At 35.7% G+C, this 21,972-nt stretch overlaps 1 protein-coding gene across 2 annotated transcripts in view; it reads right to left on the reverse strand.

Annotated features, from left to right (window-relative positions):
- FBXL17 (F-box and leucine rich repeat protein 17) overlaps positions 1 to 21,972 on the reverse strand; it is a 508,942-nt gene that overhangs the window by 460,110 nt on the left and 26,860 nt on the right. For both annotated transcript variants that reach the window (XM_059175615.1, XM_059175614.1), the window contains exon 4: positions 1,344 to 1,475. In XM_059175615.1, coding sequence (XP_059031598.1) covers positions 1,344 to 1,475 — 132 coding nt within the window. The remainder of the gene's footprint in view (positions 1 to 1,343; positions 1,476 to 21,972) is intronic.

Here is a 21,972-nt window from a genome sequence, read left to right on the forward strand (position 1 = left end):
TTTTGGCTCAGGTCATGATCTTAGGGTTGAGAGATCAAACTCCACAGCCAGCTCCGTGCTGAGCATGGAGCCTGCTTAAGATTCTCTATCTCCCTCTGCCTCTGCCCCTCTGCCCTCCCCATCCCCATCCTCTCCCAAATAAATAAATAAATAGTAGCATTATCTCATTTGAAGTGCTGACACTTCTAGAGACCCTTCAAAACTTAATTTATCAGATATATTTATCAAATTTTATAAACTAATTCCAAGGAGCAACAGAAAGAGCTCTTTATTTGAGGAATACAATTAAATAGCAGGTCTCCTTTGTAAATATGCAACAACACCTTGTCTACATTTTTAAGTATACTATTGCTCAACATGGAGAATCTACAAGTGCCTCCCTAATGACAACCTTTTCTGTTAACTTATACTATACCTAACATCAAAATCTAAAAGATTTGGAGTATTACTCAACCATTACAAAGATTGAAGCTCTGATACATGCTACTATATTAAAGAACCTTGAAAACATTATGCTAAGTGAAAGAAGTCAGACACAAAATACCAAATACTATGTAAATTCCATTTGTATGAAATGCCTAGAACAGGCAAATCCATAGAGATAGAAAGTAGATTACCAGGTGCCTGGAGCTAAAGGAAGGGGGAAATGGAGAGTTACAACTAACAAGCACAAAGTTTCTTTGGGGATAACAAATCTGTTCCAGAATTAGTGATGACGACTGCACAACTTTGTGAATATACTAAAAACCACTCAGTTGTAACACTTTAAAGGGGTGAATTTGACAGTATGTGAATTATATCTCAATAAAAGAAAATTAAATGGTTTTTAAAATGTATCAAACATTAAGTGTGATGAGTTATATATGTTATATATGTATGTGCTTAGAACATGAAAATCTATATAACTACAAACATTATCTGCCTCAGTTTAATAAATCCCATTTTTCAGCATACTAAATGAAAGGTTCTACTTCACATGTGTACATCTTTCTTAACAGTAAAAAATTCTAACTACCTAAAAGTATTACAATCCTTAGGGAATCAGAAGGAACAACAACCACATACTTATATTCAGCAACTACAAACACTTTTTTCCAATTCACCTGAGTTAGTTCACTGTCAGAACATAGACAAAAAGGAATGTTTAACTTTCAAGTATCACATAAAAGCACCTATAGAGTTATAGGATCAATTCTTAAAATCGTTTTGAGAGGATTCTTGCTTTAAGTAGTATTTGCCTCTAAAACACCAAAATAAGCAGATAAAAATTTGTAAGCGAAGTTATAAGGAAATGAAAGGTCAGAAACAAAATAAAAAACACAAAGATGATAACAAGTACTTACTAATTTGTTTTCCTGCATATATATTCTTTGTAATTTCAGACAGCCCTTAGCTATGACGATCATGCCTTCATCTGAGATCTTGTAACACTGGCCAAAATGAATATCTTTGAGTTCTCTGCACTTTGAGCCCAGCTGTAAAAAAAAAAAAAAAAAAAAAAAGAGAGAGAGAGAGATTTGATTGAATGCTGATAAAATAACAAAGATAACATATTCCTAGTGGGATACCCATATAATTTTTTAAAATAGCAATACCAAAGTTAAATATTAACTACTTTTAAAATAAAACAGAATGTAGGCAATCTATAACTTAAAGCAGTATGGTAAGTTTTAGCATCTTCTAAGTACGTCTTTGCATCAACTACCTTATATTATATGCCAACCCAAGGTGCCTAGATTCCTTAACATTGACCTCAGATTCACATTTTTATTTCTCCTGATCATTTATATTATTATATTTGCAGGGCTCAGTTCCAAGGAATAAAACAAAGATCTAAGAAGTGAGGCAAAGGTCTAACGAATGAAAGAATATTTAATTCATTAGATTCTTCCAGTTCTGATTACCCCAATCAATCATTTCTCTCCAAGAGCTCACTTATTCTGTGAAAGAGAAAAAAAGTCTGAATATGCTATAGATTATATTTTAGAGTACTTACTGACACACAGAATTACATAAACTGAACACACAAGAACTAAAGATTTCCTGACTGAAATCACAACTGTACCTTAAAGGGTTACCAAACAGGTAAAATGTTCCCATTAAAACCATTAAGTATCACAAGGAACAAATTACATTCATTTCTTTTCAAAAGCTACAGCTTAGAAGATCAAAGCAAACTATAAATGAATGCTGTTTCATGAGTATTACATATGAATAGAGTCACTTTAGAGCTAAAATCAGAAATTTATTCAGTAAAACATTTATATCAAAAATTATCTAAAAAATTACATTAAATAAAACTCAGTGTCAGCAAGGATTAGAAAAAAGTATGCAAAATACCACTGGTAAGAGTGCAAACAATCCTAAAAATCTTCCTGGATGGCTACTCAACATAAATAAGAAAATATGATTTAGTTTTACCAAAAAATTAACTACAGAGGGATAGATAACTGGATAGATTATGTGATAAAGTAAGCATACTAAAATGTTAATCGTAGGGTAGAGGGATGGTGATGGGGTTTGAGGAGTGCACTTGTCATGATGAGCACAGAATGACATATGGAACTGTGGAATTACTACATTATATGTGTGAAACTAACATAATGCTGTATGTTAACTAACTGCAATTAAAATAAAAATTTAAAAGAAATACAAAAAAGACATTAAATATAAAATCTAGGTAGTGGGTATATAGGTGTTCATTATAAAATTCTTTCAAAATTTCCATATATATAAGTTTTTTATATTAAACTTGGAATTAAATAGAAGTACCTGACTAAGATTTAACTATAAGAAATTAGCAAAAGGGATATTTTAATCGTAACATATAGAAAACCACCTAAAGATAACAAATTACAGGGTTTTCAGAAAACTGAATATTATATAGCCATTAAAAATAAAGTACACACTTGAGAAAAATGAAAACTTTACACAAGTTTTTATAATATAATCCAATTTTTACAAATTATGCATATTTAAATATACATGTACATATCCTTATAGAAAAGAGACTGAAATTACACCAAGGTGTTAACAGTGGGTTTTTTCCTGATTCGTGCAGTAATGCATTTTTTTCTTTTCTGCCTATCAATCTTCCCACATCTTTTTAAAAATAAATGTTACTTTAATAGCTAAAGAAAACTTTCAAGTTCTGTTTCAAGTAAAACAATGATATGTGAACTCAGTTAATTTTTCCAGGGGTGCTGATATAGTTACACTATGTTATCTTCATCTAGGCCACACTATAACCAATCATATATTCCACTAGAAATGTAAACTCCACAAAGAAAGAAGTTTTGCCTGATAATTAACTGTCCCTGGAGCCCAATGTCTTCTGTTTAACTTAGCTGATACTCAGTAAATAGTTGTTGAAGGAATGAACAGGCTGATCCTGGTTACATGATGTAAAGAGGCCTCTTTGAAAAAGGTATGAATATGGGAAACGGCTGAACTCTAGCTTTTGCTTCACTTATTAATGTAAATGGAAAATCACAGTAGGTTGGCAATACACATGACTTTGTAAACAACAGAAATCGAAGATAATTTTATGTAATATTACTACCATTGCAGAGAGCACAAAATACCATTTTTGTTCACTGGTATTCATTATATTCATTAGATCGACTACCAGATCTAATAATGCATAAAAGCACACATATACTTCAAGAACAAATGTACAATGGCACATCACTCACACCTAAAAAAGCTGACTCCAAAGCCAACAGTGGGTAAAGTGTAAAAGCAACTTGATAATCACTATACTACAAAACTTGAGGCTCACACACATCTGGCATTGAGAGTGCAGCTGGCATTAAAAACACCAGGATTCTTTAAAGTCTATTTAGAGAGTAGCTAACCACTCAGATCCCCTCCCCATCACTGCCAAGTCCACTTTCCCACAATAGCAAAAAGATCAGAGTTCACTGGGGCGAGTAAAATATAGGGTTCTTGGACTGGGGTACACCATGCATAGCTGACAGCAAAAGCATACTGCTGAAAATGTGGGGGTGACGTGAAAGTTTATAAGGCAGAAATGAAGAAATTCAAATGAATAATTCTATAAAATATTCCGGGATGAAAGGGTATAAACTGAAAAAGCTCACTTACATGTCCAGCACAAATGACAAAAACAGATCCATGGCAAGGCAAATCAACACAAAATGTCAGAATTAAAGAGTACAAAAAAAGATTCTATAGACTTCCAGAGACAAACAGATTTCATACAAAGGATTAGGATAAAAAAGGTATCAAACGTCTTAATGACAATACTGAAAGACGGCAAGAGAGCAATGCCATCAAATGCTGAAGGAGAAGTACTTCAAACCTAGAATCCTATACTCAGAATTCAAACTACGAATTAAGTGGGAGGATAGAACAGAGACATTTTCAGACTGCAAATTCTCAAAAGATTTACCTCCCATATATTCTTTATCAAGAAGCTACTAGAATCTGTCCTCTACAAAACATAAGAACACACCAAGAGAAAGAACCTATGACATCTAATAGGATATCTAAAACAACTACAAGATCAGGAAACCTCAAGGATAATGGTAAAGGTTAAGATACTCAGATGACCATTACTGCAAGAGCACTTGTATGTGAAAAATCCAAAATGGAGCCTTCAGACTATCCCCAGAAAATCTGCTATGAGAAGATATACTTGACTCTGTACATCTCAATATAGTAATGCAATTGTGGAAAAACCTTCAGCTCCATTTGTGTTAAGACCTTTAAAAAAAAAGTAAACTAAAGGGGACAAAAAGACATTTATTAATTTCAATAATAACAAAATTTTATAGAGAAAAAAATGTATGTACATAATTATAAAATGTAAATACAAAATACTTATGTAATCAAAATTATAAAAGAATTATGTTGGGAGGATGAGAAAATAGGAGACAAGGAAGGGTAAGTAAGCTAAATTCCCATCTTCCATAGTAAGGAATCAGCCTAGATAGTCTGAAATGGATAAATCAAGAAAATATAGATGGGCTTGGAAGGGAATTGCTTCTTTTTTCTGAAGAAAGTTCGATTCGCCTAATTCCTTGTCTCTCTGCTGATTAGTTTATGTTTAATGAACTGGACATGTTCAGTTCATTCCCACCCTTCTTCCTCCTGGAAACAAACTGACCACAGCAAATAAGCATCCCTTCTACATTTGTAGGCCCCTCTGCTGGCCTGGCCGGGCTGATTATGAGTGGGTCTGCTGGTCGAACTCCAGAATTAACAAGCCCATTTAACTCTAAACAATACTCTCCAATCTAGCCTTTCTGAGTAACAAAGTTGATTTGATATTTTTCCTCTGTCCCTATTCCCTTCTCTTGTTAATTTGTTCAGATCCTTGGAAGTAAAGAGGCCTCAACACCTTAATGCACCAACCAAGATCACTGAAAAATACAACAGAATCTATATAGCAGGAGTGAATGAGGGGCGCCTGGGTGGTTCACTCAGTTAGGCGTCTGCCTTCAGCTCAGGTCATGATCTCGGGGTTCTGGATCAAGCCCCCCATTGGGCTCCCTGCTCAGGAATCTGCTTCTCCCTCTGCCCCTCCTCCTGCTCGCGCACCCATCCCTTCTCTCTTAAATGGGAGGGAGGTATCTGGTAGGATCTTAGACATTCGTTTGTGTAGCTAGGTTGGCAGAGTCGCATGTTAACACATGTAAGTCACACTGCTATAGCAGTTTTAAGCTGATTACCTGGTATTTTGACTTTTTAACAAGTGTCTTTGATGGACTTATATGCAAATAAGTGACTTTCCATATAAGTAGGGGCTACATGGGTAGCCATACACAAATAAAAACAATGTAGATGGCTTCAACAGACATCAGCATTAGGAAAGTCCCAGAAACTTACCAGGAAAGAGTACCTCAGGGGATAATTACTGTCATTTATTCTCACTACAGAAACTGATGTTCTAGTCTAGCCATCACCAGTGGGCATGAGAGGCAAGACTACATTTCCATGACTGCCTATCTGTACTAATCACATTACCCCAACTATAAATGTCCTAAGGTTCCAGACTATCCAGTCACTGGAGAATCAATCATTTTACCTGGTATATTTTCCAGTTTTGCTAATGTTCAGATCTCTCAATGCTGCAAATGTCTTGTCCATTGCCCATAGGAAAACATTCACGGGGCATTAACCAAGGCTTATATGAATATCCCTGTCAACACGCCCTAAATTTAGTTCAATTACTCCTCTACCTAAAAACCATAGAAGTAGTACAGAACTTTTCTAAATGTGGAATTCTCTATTCAGAAAGGCAGTACTAGAGACATTGATGCTCTGGCCCTACCAAGATGGAGAGCCCCGGCTATCAGATGGTATACAAAAAGGTGGTACTAGAGTAAGAACCAAGCCCCATTATAAGGCCTTTCTAAATTACTCAAATTATAGACACTGTACTTTCCACAAATACACCATATTAAGCATAAAACTGAGTGTAAACAAGATTAGGATTAGATTATCATACAGCAATAGTAATTTTTTTTTAAATCAACCTGTAGGTTCCAGTCCAGCATAGGAGGAAGCTTATAAGTTACCACTCCATACTAACAAGTAAAAAGCTGAACAATTGAAAAATCAACAACTCTTCTTAGAGAAGTGAGGTTTCAAGGAAAACCTCTGTCCCCAAAATTGAATAGACAAAAAGATGGACACAGAAAAACAACTTGGCAGAACAGAAACCCACTAGAAGAAACCTCTACAGGAACCAGTGCCAGGGTAGGAATCCCTAAATTATAATCCATCTCCTTCTGTTATCAAGTAAATAGTTTAGTCTCATTAATTCTTATCCCAGCAAAAATTAGTACCTAAAGGCTTTACAAACACCTCAAAATTATCCCCATATTACTTTCTACCTTACCAAAGAACACTCTGACATGTTAACTACTCATCATTAGATAAAAATCCCTATCTGGCTGATGTTGATTAGATGAATATCATCACTTACCTTGGTTGGGTACTGAGAAATTGCTGCCTGAGGGCCCTGTCTGGTAATGGAGATTATCAACCTTGTGGAATTTTAGCTCCAGCCACACCTCTTCACTCTTACCCAGCCTGCCCTTCATTGCTGTTTGTATCTGAGGCATTCATGCCAAGTACAATCCTAAAGATCACTCTTCACCCAAGTAAATGGTCTTATGGACCTAAGACATAGAAACCAGTTTAAGAGGTTCTGAATTTTTATCAACATCGGTTCAGTATCTGGGTACCTGTAACAGGGACAAGTCAGATAAATAGTGATAGAAGACCCCTCTGTAACTCATGAAGAACAATAATGTGTCAAAGGCACCCACCAGTCAACCTTGAAGGGAAATGTTCAATGAAAAGGGTGCCAGTGGTCACTCCATCACTTAAAAGAATCTACTCCATCCACCCATTAAGCCATAGTTCATTTTCACATGTGACAGCAATCAGAACTACAAATGGACTGAAGTAAATAAATAGAAAATGGATTGTTCTTGATTCATTCTCTTCTTCTTTATGGTAATCATTCAAGGTTATTCAAAAATTTGCTCAAACATACCCAAAGGTATTTTTCAAATTTTTCTGTAAAATGTTGGGAGGTAATTTTCCTACCCATCTCAAATTTTAAGTAAAATACTTACTGAACACTACACTTGTGAATTCATAATAGAGAATCTGTTTTAAGAACCAGCTGTGGGGAGCCTGGGTGGCTCAGTCAGTTAAGCAGCTGCCTCTTTGTTTCAACTCAGATCATGATCTTAGGGTCATGAGATCAAGCCCCACATAGAGCTCCTTGCTCAGTGGGGAGTCTGCTTGAGATTCTCTCACCTCCTCTCCGTCCACCCCTCCCGCCACTTGTTCATTCTCTCTCACTTTCTAAAATAAACAAATAAATATTTTTTTAAAAAGGAAGACATCTATTATCACCAGGTAATTTTTATAATAAAACAAAATCTTAGGAAGAGTATACTTCAATGGACAATGAATCTAGACAAATGAAACCACAACAATGTTATGGGATAAAAACAAGATTAGGTTTTCCAATGCCACATGAAAGTTGCTCAAAACCATTATTAAGAAAATATTTTTTAAAATATGCTGCCTTCACTAGATAAGGAAAGTTATTCCTTCTACTTTCCATTCCGAATCTGTCACCACTGTAAGTATTATACAAATGCAAATGAGAACAATGAATAAAATTCAATCCATATCTTCTAGCAACTTCACCCATCTATGTTAACTGTTCATATTTATAAAAACCATAAAAATGACAATTTTATAATTTGATTCATTAGTTTCATCATTTGTAGTACAGTGGCACAGACAATGAGATAGGGAAGAAAGCAATGCAAATCTTTCAAAATGCCACTCATCTGACCCACTATAAGAACTCAAATTTGAATCTTTTCCCTACATTTATATCAACTTTGCCTTATTTAAAAAAAAATTCCAGGGGGCACCTGGGTGGTTCAGTGGGTTAAGCCTCTGCCTTCAGCTCAGGTCATGATCTCAGGGTCCTGGGATGGAGTCTCATATCAGGCTTTCTGCTCAGTGGGGAACCTGCTTCTCTGCCTACTTGTGTTCTCTCACTCTCTGTCAAGTAAATACAATGAAAATATGCCACATAAGCTCCCAAAATATGTGCCAATACTAATTTTTAAAAATTTTATCGGCATGGTGTTTAATTAAAATTCAGAGTAAATGAAAATTCATATATGGAATAATGCATTTTAACATATATGGAATAATCATTTGATTATAATCTATTACACACTGAAACGATATTTTACTTTTTAGAAAACCAGCAAGAATGCTATTTAGCACCAATTCTCCCAAAACCTCTGTCACTACTGTTTCAACTAAGAAAATATTGAGAACAAAATTTTCCCAACTTAACTTTAAAAGCACAGAAAGCTATTAAGTGTCCATCAACAGATGAATAGAAAAAATGAAGTTTATACATACAATGGAATATTATTCAGCCACGGAAAGGAATGAAACTGTTATATGCTACAACATACATGAACCTTGAAGACATGCCAAGTGAAATAAGCCAGACACAAAATAATTAATACTGTACGATTCCACTTATATGGAATAGCTAGAATAGGCATAATATTCATAAAACAGAACTCAAAGCAGAGCTTACTAGAAGATGAGAGAGAAAGGCAATGAAAATACAAAGTAATTGTTTAATTGGTATAGAATTACTCTTGGGAATGATGAAAAAGTTCTAGAAATAGATACTGGTGATAGTTACACAACACTGTATAGGTACTTAATGCCACTGAATCATATGCTTAAAAGTGGTTAAAATGGTAAATTCTATGTATATTTTACCACAATAAAAGATATCAACATACTGAAATAGAAAGTGCCAATAAAAGTGAGGGAAAAAACAGTGCCAAGAAGCAGGGATGTTTGTTCCCAAATCTGTATTTTCTGATTGTAATTTTTATAACATAATTATATTAATAAATGAATGAACTGACTTAATAAGAAAAAAGATACTTGTTCCTATAAAAACTAGGTTGAATGTTTTGCATTCAATGAAGGTAAGACATAAAAAGCTGCTGCTGAATTAATTTTAGGTAAGACAACCATAAGGGCCCCAACTTAGGATGGTTTGACCTATGATTTCTTTAGTTTAAGATGGTACAAAAGCAATACACATTCAACAGAAACCATACTTCAAATTTTGAACTTGGTCTTTTTCCAGCCTGGCAATATGAAGATACACTCTCTCGACGCTGGGCAGCAGCAGGGAACCACAGTTCCCAGTCAACCATGTAATCACAAAGGTAAACAACCAGTACACTTAAAATCATTCTAACCCAGACAGCCATTCCATTTTTCACTTTCATGTAATAGTCAATAAATTACATGAGCTAGTCAATACTTTATTATAAGACCAACTTTGTGTTAACACAATTTTGCCCAGCTGTAAGCTAATCAAGTTTAAAGCCAGCTAGGCTATGATGTTAGGTAGGTGGGTGTATAGAATACATTTTGGAGGTGAGTGGGTATCTTGGTTAGGTATCCTACTCTTATTTAGGCTTGGGTCTGACCTCAGGGTCAAGAGATCCAGCGCTGGACACTCCATACTGGGCATGGAACCTGATTAAGATTCTCTCTTCCAGGGCACCTGGGTGGCTCATCAGTTAGGGCTCTTCCTTCGTCTCAGGTAATGATCTCAGTGTCCTGGGATGGAGCGGCTGGCTGGCTATCTGCTCAGCAGAGACTCTGCTTCTCTCTCTCCCTGTGCCCCTCTTCACCCCGACCTTGTATTCCCTCTCACTTGCTTTTGTGCTCTCTCTCTCTCAAATAAATATATTTTTAAAAAAAAATAAAAATACTCCCTCTCTTCTCCCTTTGCCCCTCCCCCTCCTCTAAAAAAATGTAAATGCATTTTTGACTTAGGGGATTTTCAATTTATGATAAGTTCACTGAATATAATCCCATGGTAAACTGAAGAAGATCTGTACTGGAAAAATCATATTCTGAACAAAGCTGCACTCCTATTTCATTAGTAGTTCTAAGTTCCTGTACCATTTCAATGAAAAAACAACTAAAAATCATGGAGGTCACATCATTGTTATAGTTTAAGCATGAAAAGTCCAAGCTCTACCTAGTCATCTCTAACTTTAGAAAAAGGCTTTAACCGGGGCGCCTGGGTGGCTCAGTGGTTGGGCCGCTGCCTTCGGCTCGGGTCATGATCTCAGGGTCCTGGAATCGGGCCCCGCATCGGGCTCTCTGCTCAGCGGGGAGCCTGCTTCCTCCTCTCTCTCTGCCTGCCTCTCTGCCTGCTTGTGATCTCTCTCTGTCAAATAAATAAATAAAATCTTTAAAAAAAAAAAAAAAAAGAAAAAGGCTTTAACCCTATATCAAAAGACAAAAGACTCACTAATGAATTACATTATATAATTTAATTAAAATGTTTATAATACACATTGATTTTTGTGACTCTATTATTTAACTGATTCTTAGTTAACTGACCAACTTCTAATGTTGGGCCCATCAAGCTTATACAATGCATACTTATACTCACAGAGTTATTGAGAAGATTAAAAAACGAAAATGCACATAGAAATGCTAATTAACATACTGAAAGGCATATAAAAGTGCTTAATATATGTTATGTATCATTATTAATTATTATTAATGGGTAAAAAAAGAAGCTATTAGAAAACTATTCGTTAGGATTCATGTAAAGGGAATGTTTCAGAAATGCCATAAAGATGAATTTCCAGGACAAAAAAAGCCTCTTGGCATTATAATAAAGGCTCTACATTTCTAGTTATAGATGAAAAATACTCTCTAGTCATTGGACTCTCTAGAATTGGACATCCAGCATAAAATCCTAGACACGACACCACATGATAGGATTCAGAGATCAAGCAGAATTGAAAAAGAATATTGGCTCCATACTTTCCCAGCTATATGAACTTGGGCAAATTCCTTAACTTACATGAGATGACATTTTTCACCTTGAAATACAACCTTAGTGCTGTTGTAAAGATTCAGTTGTGTAGCATATACAAAAAGCAACCAACATATATTTGTGATGCTCATTTAGAAAGAGAATACTTAAAATATCCTTTAAACATAACAGTTTGATTAAAAAAAGGTTTTTCAAGATCTCTAGTTTTTCAGTCTAATAAACATCCATTATCAGTATAGGGATAAGACATGTGCCATGTCATCTGAAAACTGGAGGGAAGAACTAAGTAGGTTTAGTATGAACTCTAGACGCCCCTGGATAGGAGTGTCAGTCCTAACACTTACTACTTCCCCTCAGATAAATTACTTACAATCTCTCCGTAACTGCTTCCTCATCTATACACAAGGATTAATACCTATCTCATAGAGTAGATGTGAATTAAAAAAAGGAATTAAACATATAAAAATATAGTAAGAACATATGAACAGTGCCTAACACATGGTAGATGCTCAATACCTACTCATTCTCTAATTGACCGAACATCACTCGGATATATAAAGACAGAACAGATGAGACTCACATTTTCCTTTATCTTATACAAATCTGGAAACTAAAAACAGATATTCCTTTTTCTCCTTTGTGGTAGAATATATAGAACATAAAAATGGCTATTTTACTCATATTTAGGTATTTAATTCAATGACATTAAATACAGTGTTATGCAACCATCACCCATATTTATTTCCAAATCACCCAAACTCTTTACCCATTAAGCAACAACTCCCCACTTCCTAATTCCCCCCAGCCCCTGAAAACCTCTATGTTACATCTCTATTAATTTGTCTATTTTAGATTATTTTATATAAGTAGAATCATACTATGTTTGTTCTTTGTGTCTAGCCTATTTAACTTTGCATGTTTTCAAGGTTCATTCATGTGGTAACCTATATCAGCATTTCATTCATTATTCGGCTGAAGAATATTCCACTAAACATATATATTTTTTGTTTACTCATTCATCTCTTAATGGACATTTGGGTTGTTTTCACACCTTGACTTTTTTGAATAATGTTGCTATGAAAATTAATATAAATAAGTACCTATTTCAGTCACTGTTTTCAATTATTTGGGGTATATATTTAGGTTAGAAGTGTTGAGTCATATGGTAATTCTGTGTTGAATCTTTTGAGGAACCACCAAAATGTTTTCCACACCAGGTGTGCCATTTTACATTCCCACCAGCAATGTACAAAATTCTAATTCCTCCAAATCCAAAGCAACAATTTGTTATTTTCTCTTTTTTTGGGTTTGTTTGGACATATTTATATCAGAGCAGGTATAAAGTGGCATCTCACTGTGGTTTTTATTTGCAATTCTCTAATGGCTAATGATGTTGAGCATGTTATCATGTGATTCTTAGCCATTTGTATCTCTTCTTTGGATAAAAGCATATTCAAGTATTTTGCCCATTTTTCAATTGAGTTCTTGGAAGGGGTTTTGTTGATCTTGAGCTGTTAATAATCCTTTAGATATTCTAGATATTAAACCTTTTTCAGATATACGATTTGTAAATATTTTCTCCATTTTGTGGGTTCCCTGTTCATTCTCTTCAGAATATTCACTGAAACACAGGTTTTTAATTTTAATCAAGTCCAGTTTATGGTTCTTACATTGCTGCCTATGCTTTTGGTGTCATATTTAAGAAATTATGACCAAATCCAAGGTCATAAAGATATACACTTACACTTTCTTTAGAATGAGAAATGGAGCCTGATGACTAAAATGCTGCAATCTCATGATAAAACATTAACAGATAAAGGGTTCCTTCTTTTTTTTTTTTTAAAGATTTTATTTATTTGACAGAGATCACAAGTAGGCAGAGAGGCAGGCAGCGGGGGGGGGGGGGGGGGGGGGGCAGACTCCCTGCAGAGCGGAGAGCCTGACACGGGGATCTATCCCAGAACCCTGGGATCATGACCTGAGCCAAAGGCAGAGGCTTAACCCACTGAGCCACCCAGGTGCCTCTAAAGGGTTCCTTCTTATGGATAAGCAAAGAAAGTAGTTTCTTTTATAATTTTATTTTTTTAAGATTTTATTTATTTATTTGAAAGAGAGAGAGAGACCCCAAGTAGGGAGAGAGTCAGGAAGAGACAGAGTGGGGGAAGCAGACTCCCTGCTGAGCAGAGCCCGATGCAGGCCTTGATCCCAGGACCTCGGGATCATGACCTGAGCCAAAGGCAGAGGCTTAACCCACTGAGCCACTCAGGCGCCCAGAAAGTAGTTTATAAGATGGAATCTACTCCTAATGAAGATGCTGTGAAACCTGTTGAAATGCCAGAAAAGGATTTAGAACATTACATAAACTTAGCTGATAAAGTAGCAGCAGGGTTTGGGAGGATTGACTTCAATTTTGAAAGAAGTTCTACTGTGGATAAAATGCTATCAAACATCATTGCATGCTACAGTGAAATCATTCAAGAAAGAAAAAGCAACTGATGAAGCAAATTTCACTACAGTCTTATTTTAAGGAACTGCCACAGCCACCCCAAACTTAAGCAACCAATGCCCTGATCAGTGCCAACAACATGGAGACAAGACCCTCCACCAGCAAAAAGATTATGACTCCTTGAAAGCTCAGAAGACAGCTAGCACTCTTCAAAAATAAAGTAGCTTTTAATTACAGTGTATGTACATTATTGTTTTAGACATAATGCTACTGCATACTTAGTAGACTACAATTTGGTATAAGCTTAACATTTATATGCACTGGGAAATCAGATTCATTTGACTTGCTTTACTACAATATTCACTTTACTGTGGTGGTCTCAAACCTGCAAAATCTCTGAGGTATACTGCTGTATAAAACCATGTCATCTGCAGACTGAGATAGCCTGACTTCTTCTTTTCCAATTTTAAAGCCTTTCATTTCTTTTTCTTGCCTAATTACTCTGGCTGGAATTTCCAGTACAATATCGAAGAGAAATAGCAAAAGTGGGCATCCTGGTTTTGTTCCTGAATTTAGAGGATGTTTTCAATTACCATTGAGTTTTCAATTCACCATTGAGTATGGTATTAACCATAGTTTTGTTATAAATGGGCTTTATTATGTTGAGGATAAGTATCCTTCTACTCCTTGTTTATTGAGTGATTTTATCATGGAAATGTATTGGAATCACCAAATGCATTTTCTATACCAATTAAGATGATTATGTTTTTCTTCCTCCATTTTAGTAATGTGGTATATTAAATAGATCAATTTTAATATACTGAGACACACTTGCAATCAAGGAATAAATCACTTTCATATATGGCTGGCTTCTGTTTGCTATTTTGTTGAGAATTTTTGCATTTATACTCATCAAGGATATTGGTCTGTAGTTGTCTTTTCTGATAGTTCCCTGCCTGGCTTCAGAATCAGGGTAATACTGGCCTCATAGAAGTCAGGAAGTACTGTTGCCTCTTAAACATTTTGGAAGAGTTTAAGGAGGAATCATATTAACTCTTTACATGTTTGAGCAAATCCACCGGGGAAGCCATCTGGTGTCTGTCTTTTCTTTGTTGGGATGATTCGTATTACTGGTTCAATCTCCTTACTTATTGTAAGTCTATTCAGATTTTCTACGTCTTCTTGGGTTCGTTTTTGTAATTTGTGTATTTCTAGGAATCTTCCCATTTTATTTAGGCTCTCCAGTTTGTTAGTGTATAATTGCTCATCATTTTCTTACAGAATCTTTTTTATTTCTACGAAGTTGGTGGTAATGTTCATGCTTAAATTTCTGAATTAGTAAATTAAGTCTTCCCTCTTTTTTTCTTAGACTACTTAAGTTTGTCATTTTTGTTAATATTTTCAGAAAAACTAGTTTTTCTCTACAGTTCTTTTTTCCGTTTCATTTATTACTGTTCTGATCATTACTGCCTTCCTTCTGCTAACTTTGGATTTAGTTTGCTCTTCTTTTTTAAGTTCCTTCAGGTATACATTTAGATTACTAATTTTAGATTTTTCTTCCTTTGTTTTTTTGGTTACTTCAGATTTCTCTTCCTTTGTAATGTAAGCTTTCACAACCATGAACTTCCCTCTGAGCACTGCTTTTGTTACATCTCGTAACTTTGGTATATTGCATCCTAATTTTCATTCACTTCAAGGTATTTTCCAGTTTCTCTTATGATTTCTTATATGACCCACTGATCATATAAGAGTGTTTTGTTTAATTTCCATATATTTAGATGTTTTTGAGTTCTCCTTTTGTGACTGATTCCTAGATTTGTTTCATTGTGATCATAAAAGACACCTGCATGATTTTAATCTTTTTGAACTTACTACTTATTTTGTGGTCCAAATATGGTCTAATCTTTTAGATTGTTTCACATGCCCTTGAAAATTATATATTTTCTGTTGTACAGTGTATTACATAGGTCTGTTAGGTATAATTGGTTTAGAGCATTGTTCAAGTCCTCTATTTCCTTGTTAATCTTCAGTCTGATGGTTCTATTCTTCACTAAAATGAAGTATTAAAACCTCCAATTATTAATGGAAAACTATCTATCACTCCCTTCAAATCTTTCCATTTCTGCTTCATATATTACACTCTTAAGTACATATGTGCTTATAATTGTTCTATTTTCCTGAGGAATTAAAACTTGCATCAATACATAGCGAGCTTCACAGTCTGCTGCAAAACTTTTGACTTAAAATTGTTTTTTTTTCTGACAATATAGCTACTCCAATTCTCTTTGGTTTTCAGCATTTGAATGGACTTTTCCACCCTTTTACTTTCAACCTCATTCTGTCTGTATCTAAAAATGAGACTCTTGGGGCACCTGCATGGCTCAGTCCGTTAAGCATCTGCCTTCAGCTCAGGTCATGATAGGAGGTACTGGAATCCAGCCCTGCATCAAGTCCTCACTCAGCAGAGAGTCAGCTTCTCCCTCTCACTCTCCCATGTCTCATGCTCTCTCTCACTCTCTCTCTCAAATATATAAATAAAAATCTTTAAAAAGAAATAAAATAAGGGGAACCTGGGTGGCTCAGTGGGTTAAGCCTCTGTCTTTGGCTCAGGTCATGATCCCAGGGTCCTGGGATCGAGCCCCACATCTGGCTCTCTGCTCAGCAGGGAGCCTGCTTCCCTCTCTCTCTGTGCCTGCTTGTCTGCCTACTTGTTCTCTCTGTCTGTCAAATAAATAAATAAAATCTTCAAAAAAAAAAAAAAGAAAGAAAAAAGAAATAAAATAAAATGAGACTCTTATAGACATTATATTTATGGTTGATTATTTTTTAATTCATTCTGCCAATCTTTGTCTTTTAGAGTTTAATCTATTTAACTTTTTTTTCTTTAAAGTAGACTCCACACCCATTATGGGGCTTGAACCCATGACCTTGAGATCAAGAGCTGCATGCTTGGGGTGCCTAGCTGGCTCATTCAGAAGATCATGTGACTCTTGATCTCAGGGTTGTGAATTTAAGCCCCATGTAGACTGTACAGATTAGTTAAAAATAAAACTTTTCTTTTTTTTTTAAGAATCACAAAGAAAAATAAATAAATATAAAATTTTTTAAAAGTCAGAGAGTGCCTGGCTGGCTCAGTCAGTAGAGCATGTAAATCTTGATCTTAGGGGTTGTTAAGTTCAAAGCCCACGCTGAGGGGCTCAGTGGGTTAAAGCCTCTGCCTTTGGCTCAGATCAGGATCACAGGGTCCTGGGATCGAGCCCCGCATCGGTCTCTCTGCTCAGTGGGGAGCCTGCTTCCTCCTCTCTCTCTGCCTGCCTCTCTGCCTACTTGTGATCTCTGTCTGTCAAATAAATAAATAAAAATCTTTTACAAAGCCCATGCTGAGCAGGGAGCCTACTTTAAAAAAGAAAATAGGTCACATGCTTTACCGACTGAGCCAGCCAGGTGCCCTAATTAACAATCTTAACTTAAAGTAACCACTGATAGGGATTTATTTCTGCCATCAAAAAAATATTTGATTACTGCAGGTCTTCCATGTTTTTTGTTCCTCAATTCCTCCATTACTGCATTTTTTGTATCTTATAAACTTTATGCAGTATACCATTTTATTCTCTTCCCATTACTTTCCTGCACATATTTCAGTTATTTTCTTAATGGTTACCATGGAGACTGCAATTAACATCTTAAACTTATAGTAGCCTAATCTGAATAATATAGTTTCAACAGCATACATTCTGTTCCTGTATGTCTCTACCCCTTCTACTGAAATTGTTACCACAGATTACATTTTTACACATTATATGCTCCTTAACATAAGTTTTTAATTCTTACTCTACACATCTACTTTTTTAATCACGTAAGAAAAAATAAGGAGTTACAAACCAAAAATGAAGTAAAACTGTCTTTTATATTTACTTATGTAGTTATCATGTTCTTTTTTTGTCATTCAGCTTTCAGTTACTAGTTAGTGTCCTTTTATTCAGCCTAAAGGACTCTTAGCATTTCTTGTAGGGCAGGTCTACTAACAATGAATTCCCTTGATTTTTTTTTTAATTTATTTGACAGACAGAGATCACAGGTAGGCAGAGAGGCAGGCAGAGAGAGAGAGGAAGGAAAGCAGCCTCCATGCTGAGCAGAGAGCCCGATGTGGGGCTCGATCCCAGGACGCTGGGATCATGACCTGAGCCAAAAGCGAAGGCTTTAACCCACTGAGCCACCCAGGCACCCCGAATTCCCTCAATTAAAAAAAAAAAAAATTTTTTTTTTAATTTTTAAGTAACCTCTACACCCAGTGTGGGGCCCGAACCTACAATACCGAGATTGAGAATCACATGTCCACTGACTAAGCCAGGCAGGTGACTCTCCCTCAATTTTTGTTTATCTTATTGTTGCCTTCATTATTGAAGGACAGTTTTGCCAGACACAGAATTCTTGGTTGATATTTCTTCTCTCAGCACTTTAAATACATCAGTCCATTACTTTCTGGTACCCATGATTTTGTATGAGAAATCAATTGTTAGTCTTATCAAGGACCCCTTGTATGCTAGGAGTCACTACTCTTGTTGCTGCTTTCAAGATTTTCTATTTGTCATTGGCTTTTGACAATTAACTATTATGTGTCTCATTGTAGGTCTCTTTGAAATTAAACTACTTGGAGCTCGTTGAGTTTCTTGGATATATAGATTCATATTTTTCACCAAATTTTATACATTTTGGTCATTATTTCTCCAAATATTCTTCCTGCCTCTTCCTTTCTCCCTTCTCCATCTGGGACTACCATGATACAAATCATGTTCTCCTTTCTGTTATCTCACAGATCCTTTAGGCTCTATTCACTTTTCTTCACTTTTTTTCTTTCTCTTCTCAGACACAATAAGTCACTTTGTCCAACTCTAGATTCACTGATTCTTTCTTCTGCCTGTCCTCACTTAATGTTGCATTCCTCTAGCATATTTTTTAATATCAGTTATTACACTTTCCAGCTTCAGAATTACTATTAAGTTACCTTCAATAATTGCTAAATCTTTGTTGATATTCTCAGTTTTTTCATACATCACTTTCTAGAATTCTTTGTCTCAGTTGCTAGAATGTGTAGTTGTTTGTCTATGCTTTCCCTTAACTCTTGGAGCATAATTTCTTTTCAACACCCAGTGCTCCATGCAATACGTGCCCTCCCTAATACCCACCACCTTGTTCCCCCAATCTCCCACCCCCTGCCCCTTCAAGACCCTCAGGTTGTTTTTCAGAGTCTATAGTCTCTCATGGTTCACCTCCCCTTCCAATTTCCCTCAACTCCCTTCCCCTCTCCACCTCCCCATGTCCTCCATGTTAATCCTTATGCTCCACAAATAAGTGAAACTCTATGAATTGTCTCTCTCTTCTTGACTTATTTCACTCAGCATAATCTCTTCCAGTCCTGTCCATGTTGCTACAAAAGTTGGGTATTCATCCTTTCCGATAGAGGCATAATACTCCATAGTGTATATGGACATCTTCCTTATCCATTCATCTGTTGAAGGGCATCTTGGTTCTTTCCACAGTTTGGCGACCGTGGCCATTGCTGTTATAAACATTAGGGTACAGATGGTCCTTTTTATCACTACATCTGTATCTTTGGGGTAAATACCCAGTAGTGCAATTTCAAGGTCATAAAGTAGCTCTATTTTTAATTTCTTGAAGGAATCCCCACACTGTTCTCCAAAGTGGCTGCACCAACTTGCATTCCCACCAACAGCGGAAGAGGGTTCCCCTTTCTCCACATCCTCTCCAACACATGTTGTTTCCTGTCTTGCTAATTTTAGCCATTCTAACTGCTGTAAGGTGGTATCTCAATGTGGTTTTTAATTTGAATCTCCCTGATGGCTAGTGATGATGAACATTTTTCCATGTGTCTGATAGCCATTTGTATGTCTTCATTGGAGAAGTGTCTGTTCATATCTTCTGCCCATTTTTTGATATGATTATCTGTTTTGTGTGTTGAGTTTGAGGAGTTCTTTATAGATCCTGGATATCAACCTTTTGTCTGTACTGTCATTTACAAATATCTTCTCCCATTCCATAAGTTGCCTCTTTCTTTTGTTAACTGTTTCCTTTGCTGTGCAGAAGCTTTTGATCTTAACAAAGTCCCAAAAGTTCATTTTCGCTTTTGTTTCCTTTGCCTTTGGAGACATATCTTGAAAGAAGTTGCTCAACTCTATGGTCAAATAATCTTCAACAAAACAGGAAAAAATATACAGTGGAAAAAAAGACGGTCTCTTCATAATAAATGGTGCTGGGAAAATTGGACAGCTATATGTAGAAGAATGAAACTCGACCATTCTCTTACACGGTACACAAAGACAAGCTCAAAATGGATAAAAGATCTCAACTTGAGACAGGAATCCATCAGAATCCTAGAGGAGAACATAGGCAGTAACCTCTTCAATATCAGCCACAGCAACTTCTTTCCTGTTTCTTTGCATAACCTTGTGTTTTTTGTTGTTGTTTTTGAAACCTGGACATTCAGATATTATATTTTAACATGGTAACTTGTATAATCATTAAAGGTCTAGCTCGTGTTTTCAGCCAGTGTTTTGATTAATATTTCCTTGAACACAAAGAGCTTAAAAACAAAACAAAACAAAATGAAATGAAATGAAACAAAAACAAACATTTCTCCTAGACTTTACAGACTGGTTTTGTGCTGGAGTATTCCTTTAATACTTAGGCATGCCATTTACAACTCGGCCTTGGCTTTCACTTCCTGCAACAAGCCTAGACATGAGCCAGGGAAAGTTTAAGGGTTTCTCAAGGTACTTCCTGAGCAGGAGTCCTGCCCTGGGCATGCACATGGCTTTCTAAGTTCCCCTGTATACACTGGCACTTTGACTGTTCCAATTTCCCAAAGGAATTCTCTACCTGACTTTTCTTCTCAGGTATAAGGCATGACTAGCAATAATCTTTTGCCCCAAGCATCTGCAGGTTTCCATTTGCCTTACAGTGCTTCAGTCAATGCCCACTGCTTCTCGAGCCTCAGTTGGGTGAAACAGATGGAAAAACCTTTCATCAATCCTTCAAGAAGCTCCCAGTCAGGTTAGAATAGGCAAGGATGATAATTTTTTAATAAACCCTGCTTTGCTCCCTCTAGAACCAGGCTGCTATCTTCATGACTGTTGACAAGCTGGAGAGGGTAGGGAACACAAACAAGTAAAAATGCCACAAAGCTTTCCTACCATTTTTTTAACTGCCTTTTCCTTGGTTCAACATTCCTTTGGTTGCTCAAAAGCACAGATGTTTTTCCAGAGTTCTGGCAAAGTTGGTTCTAACAGTCTTCTTGTTTTTTTATGCTTCTGTTGAGTAGTTAAGATTTTAGAACTGCCTACTCTGATACTTTGCAGATGTCACTCTAAATATTTATACTTAAAGACCTAAAAACTCATTATAAAGCAAAACTGAAATTTACTAATGCAACATTTATTATTTGGGTACCATTTTAATCTGAGGAGATACCTCTAGTGAATATTTCCAAATTTCTATAGAAATTCATGAGTTGTATTAATTGGCTAAAATCAAATACAAGCAGTCACATAAAAGATTAATTTAATGGATATAAATTCTAAGATTTCTTTAAATACTATGGCTATCACTATCTCTTGTTTGCTGGCTGTGTTAGATGGCAATGAAATACTAGAAAAACTCAAAGAACTTATTATTCTTAATGCTTCTCCCCTCCAAAAATGTTATTGTAGTTTTAAAAGATGTACATGACAGAAATTATATTCCACTGGTAAAATTACTTGGGAGTTATTTTTATGAAAATAAAAATACCACGATTTCAAGGTGGTATTTCACAAAGAACATATTGTTCAGCCAAAAACAGTCTGATAGTTAGGTGTTTCACCTAAGTTTAAGAAACATTGTTAAGTAGAATGCAATACTTAAAATATTAAAATTTAGATCCATCAGAACTCCAAATTGAAATACTTTATGTAACTACTTTTATAAACACATAGAACTCAAAAATACATTCATGTATTTGCTAAAGTCAATTAAAATTATAGCTGTTATGACAAAAATATAAAGACGTTATCATAAATACATGTATACCACTCTAAAACATTTGTCAATTTTTACT

Source organism: Mustela lutreola, chromosome 5 (genome assembly GCF_030435805.1).
Source record: "Mustela lutreola isolate mMusLut2 chromosome 5, mMusLut2.pri, whole genome shotgun sequence".
In the NCBI taxonomy this organism is placed as follows: Eukaryota; Metazoa; Chordata; class Mammalia; order Carnivora; family Mustelidae; genus Mustela; species Mustela lutreola.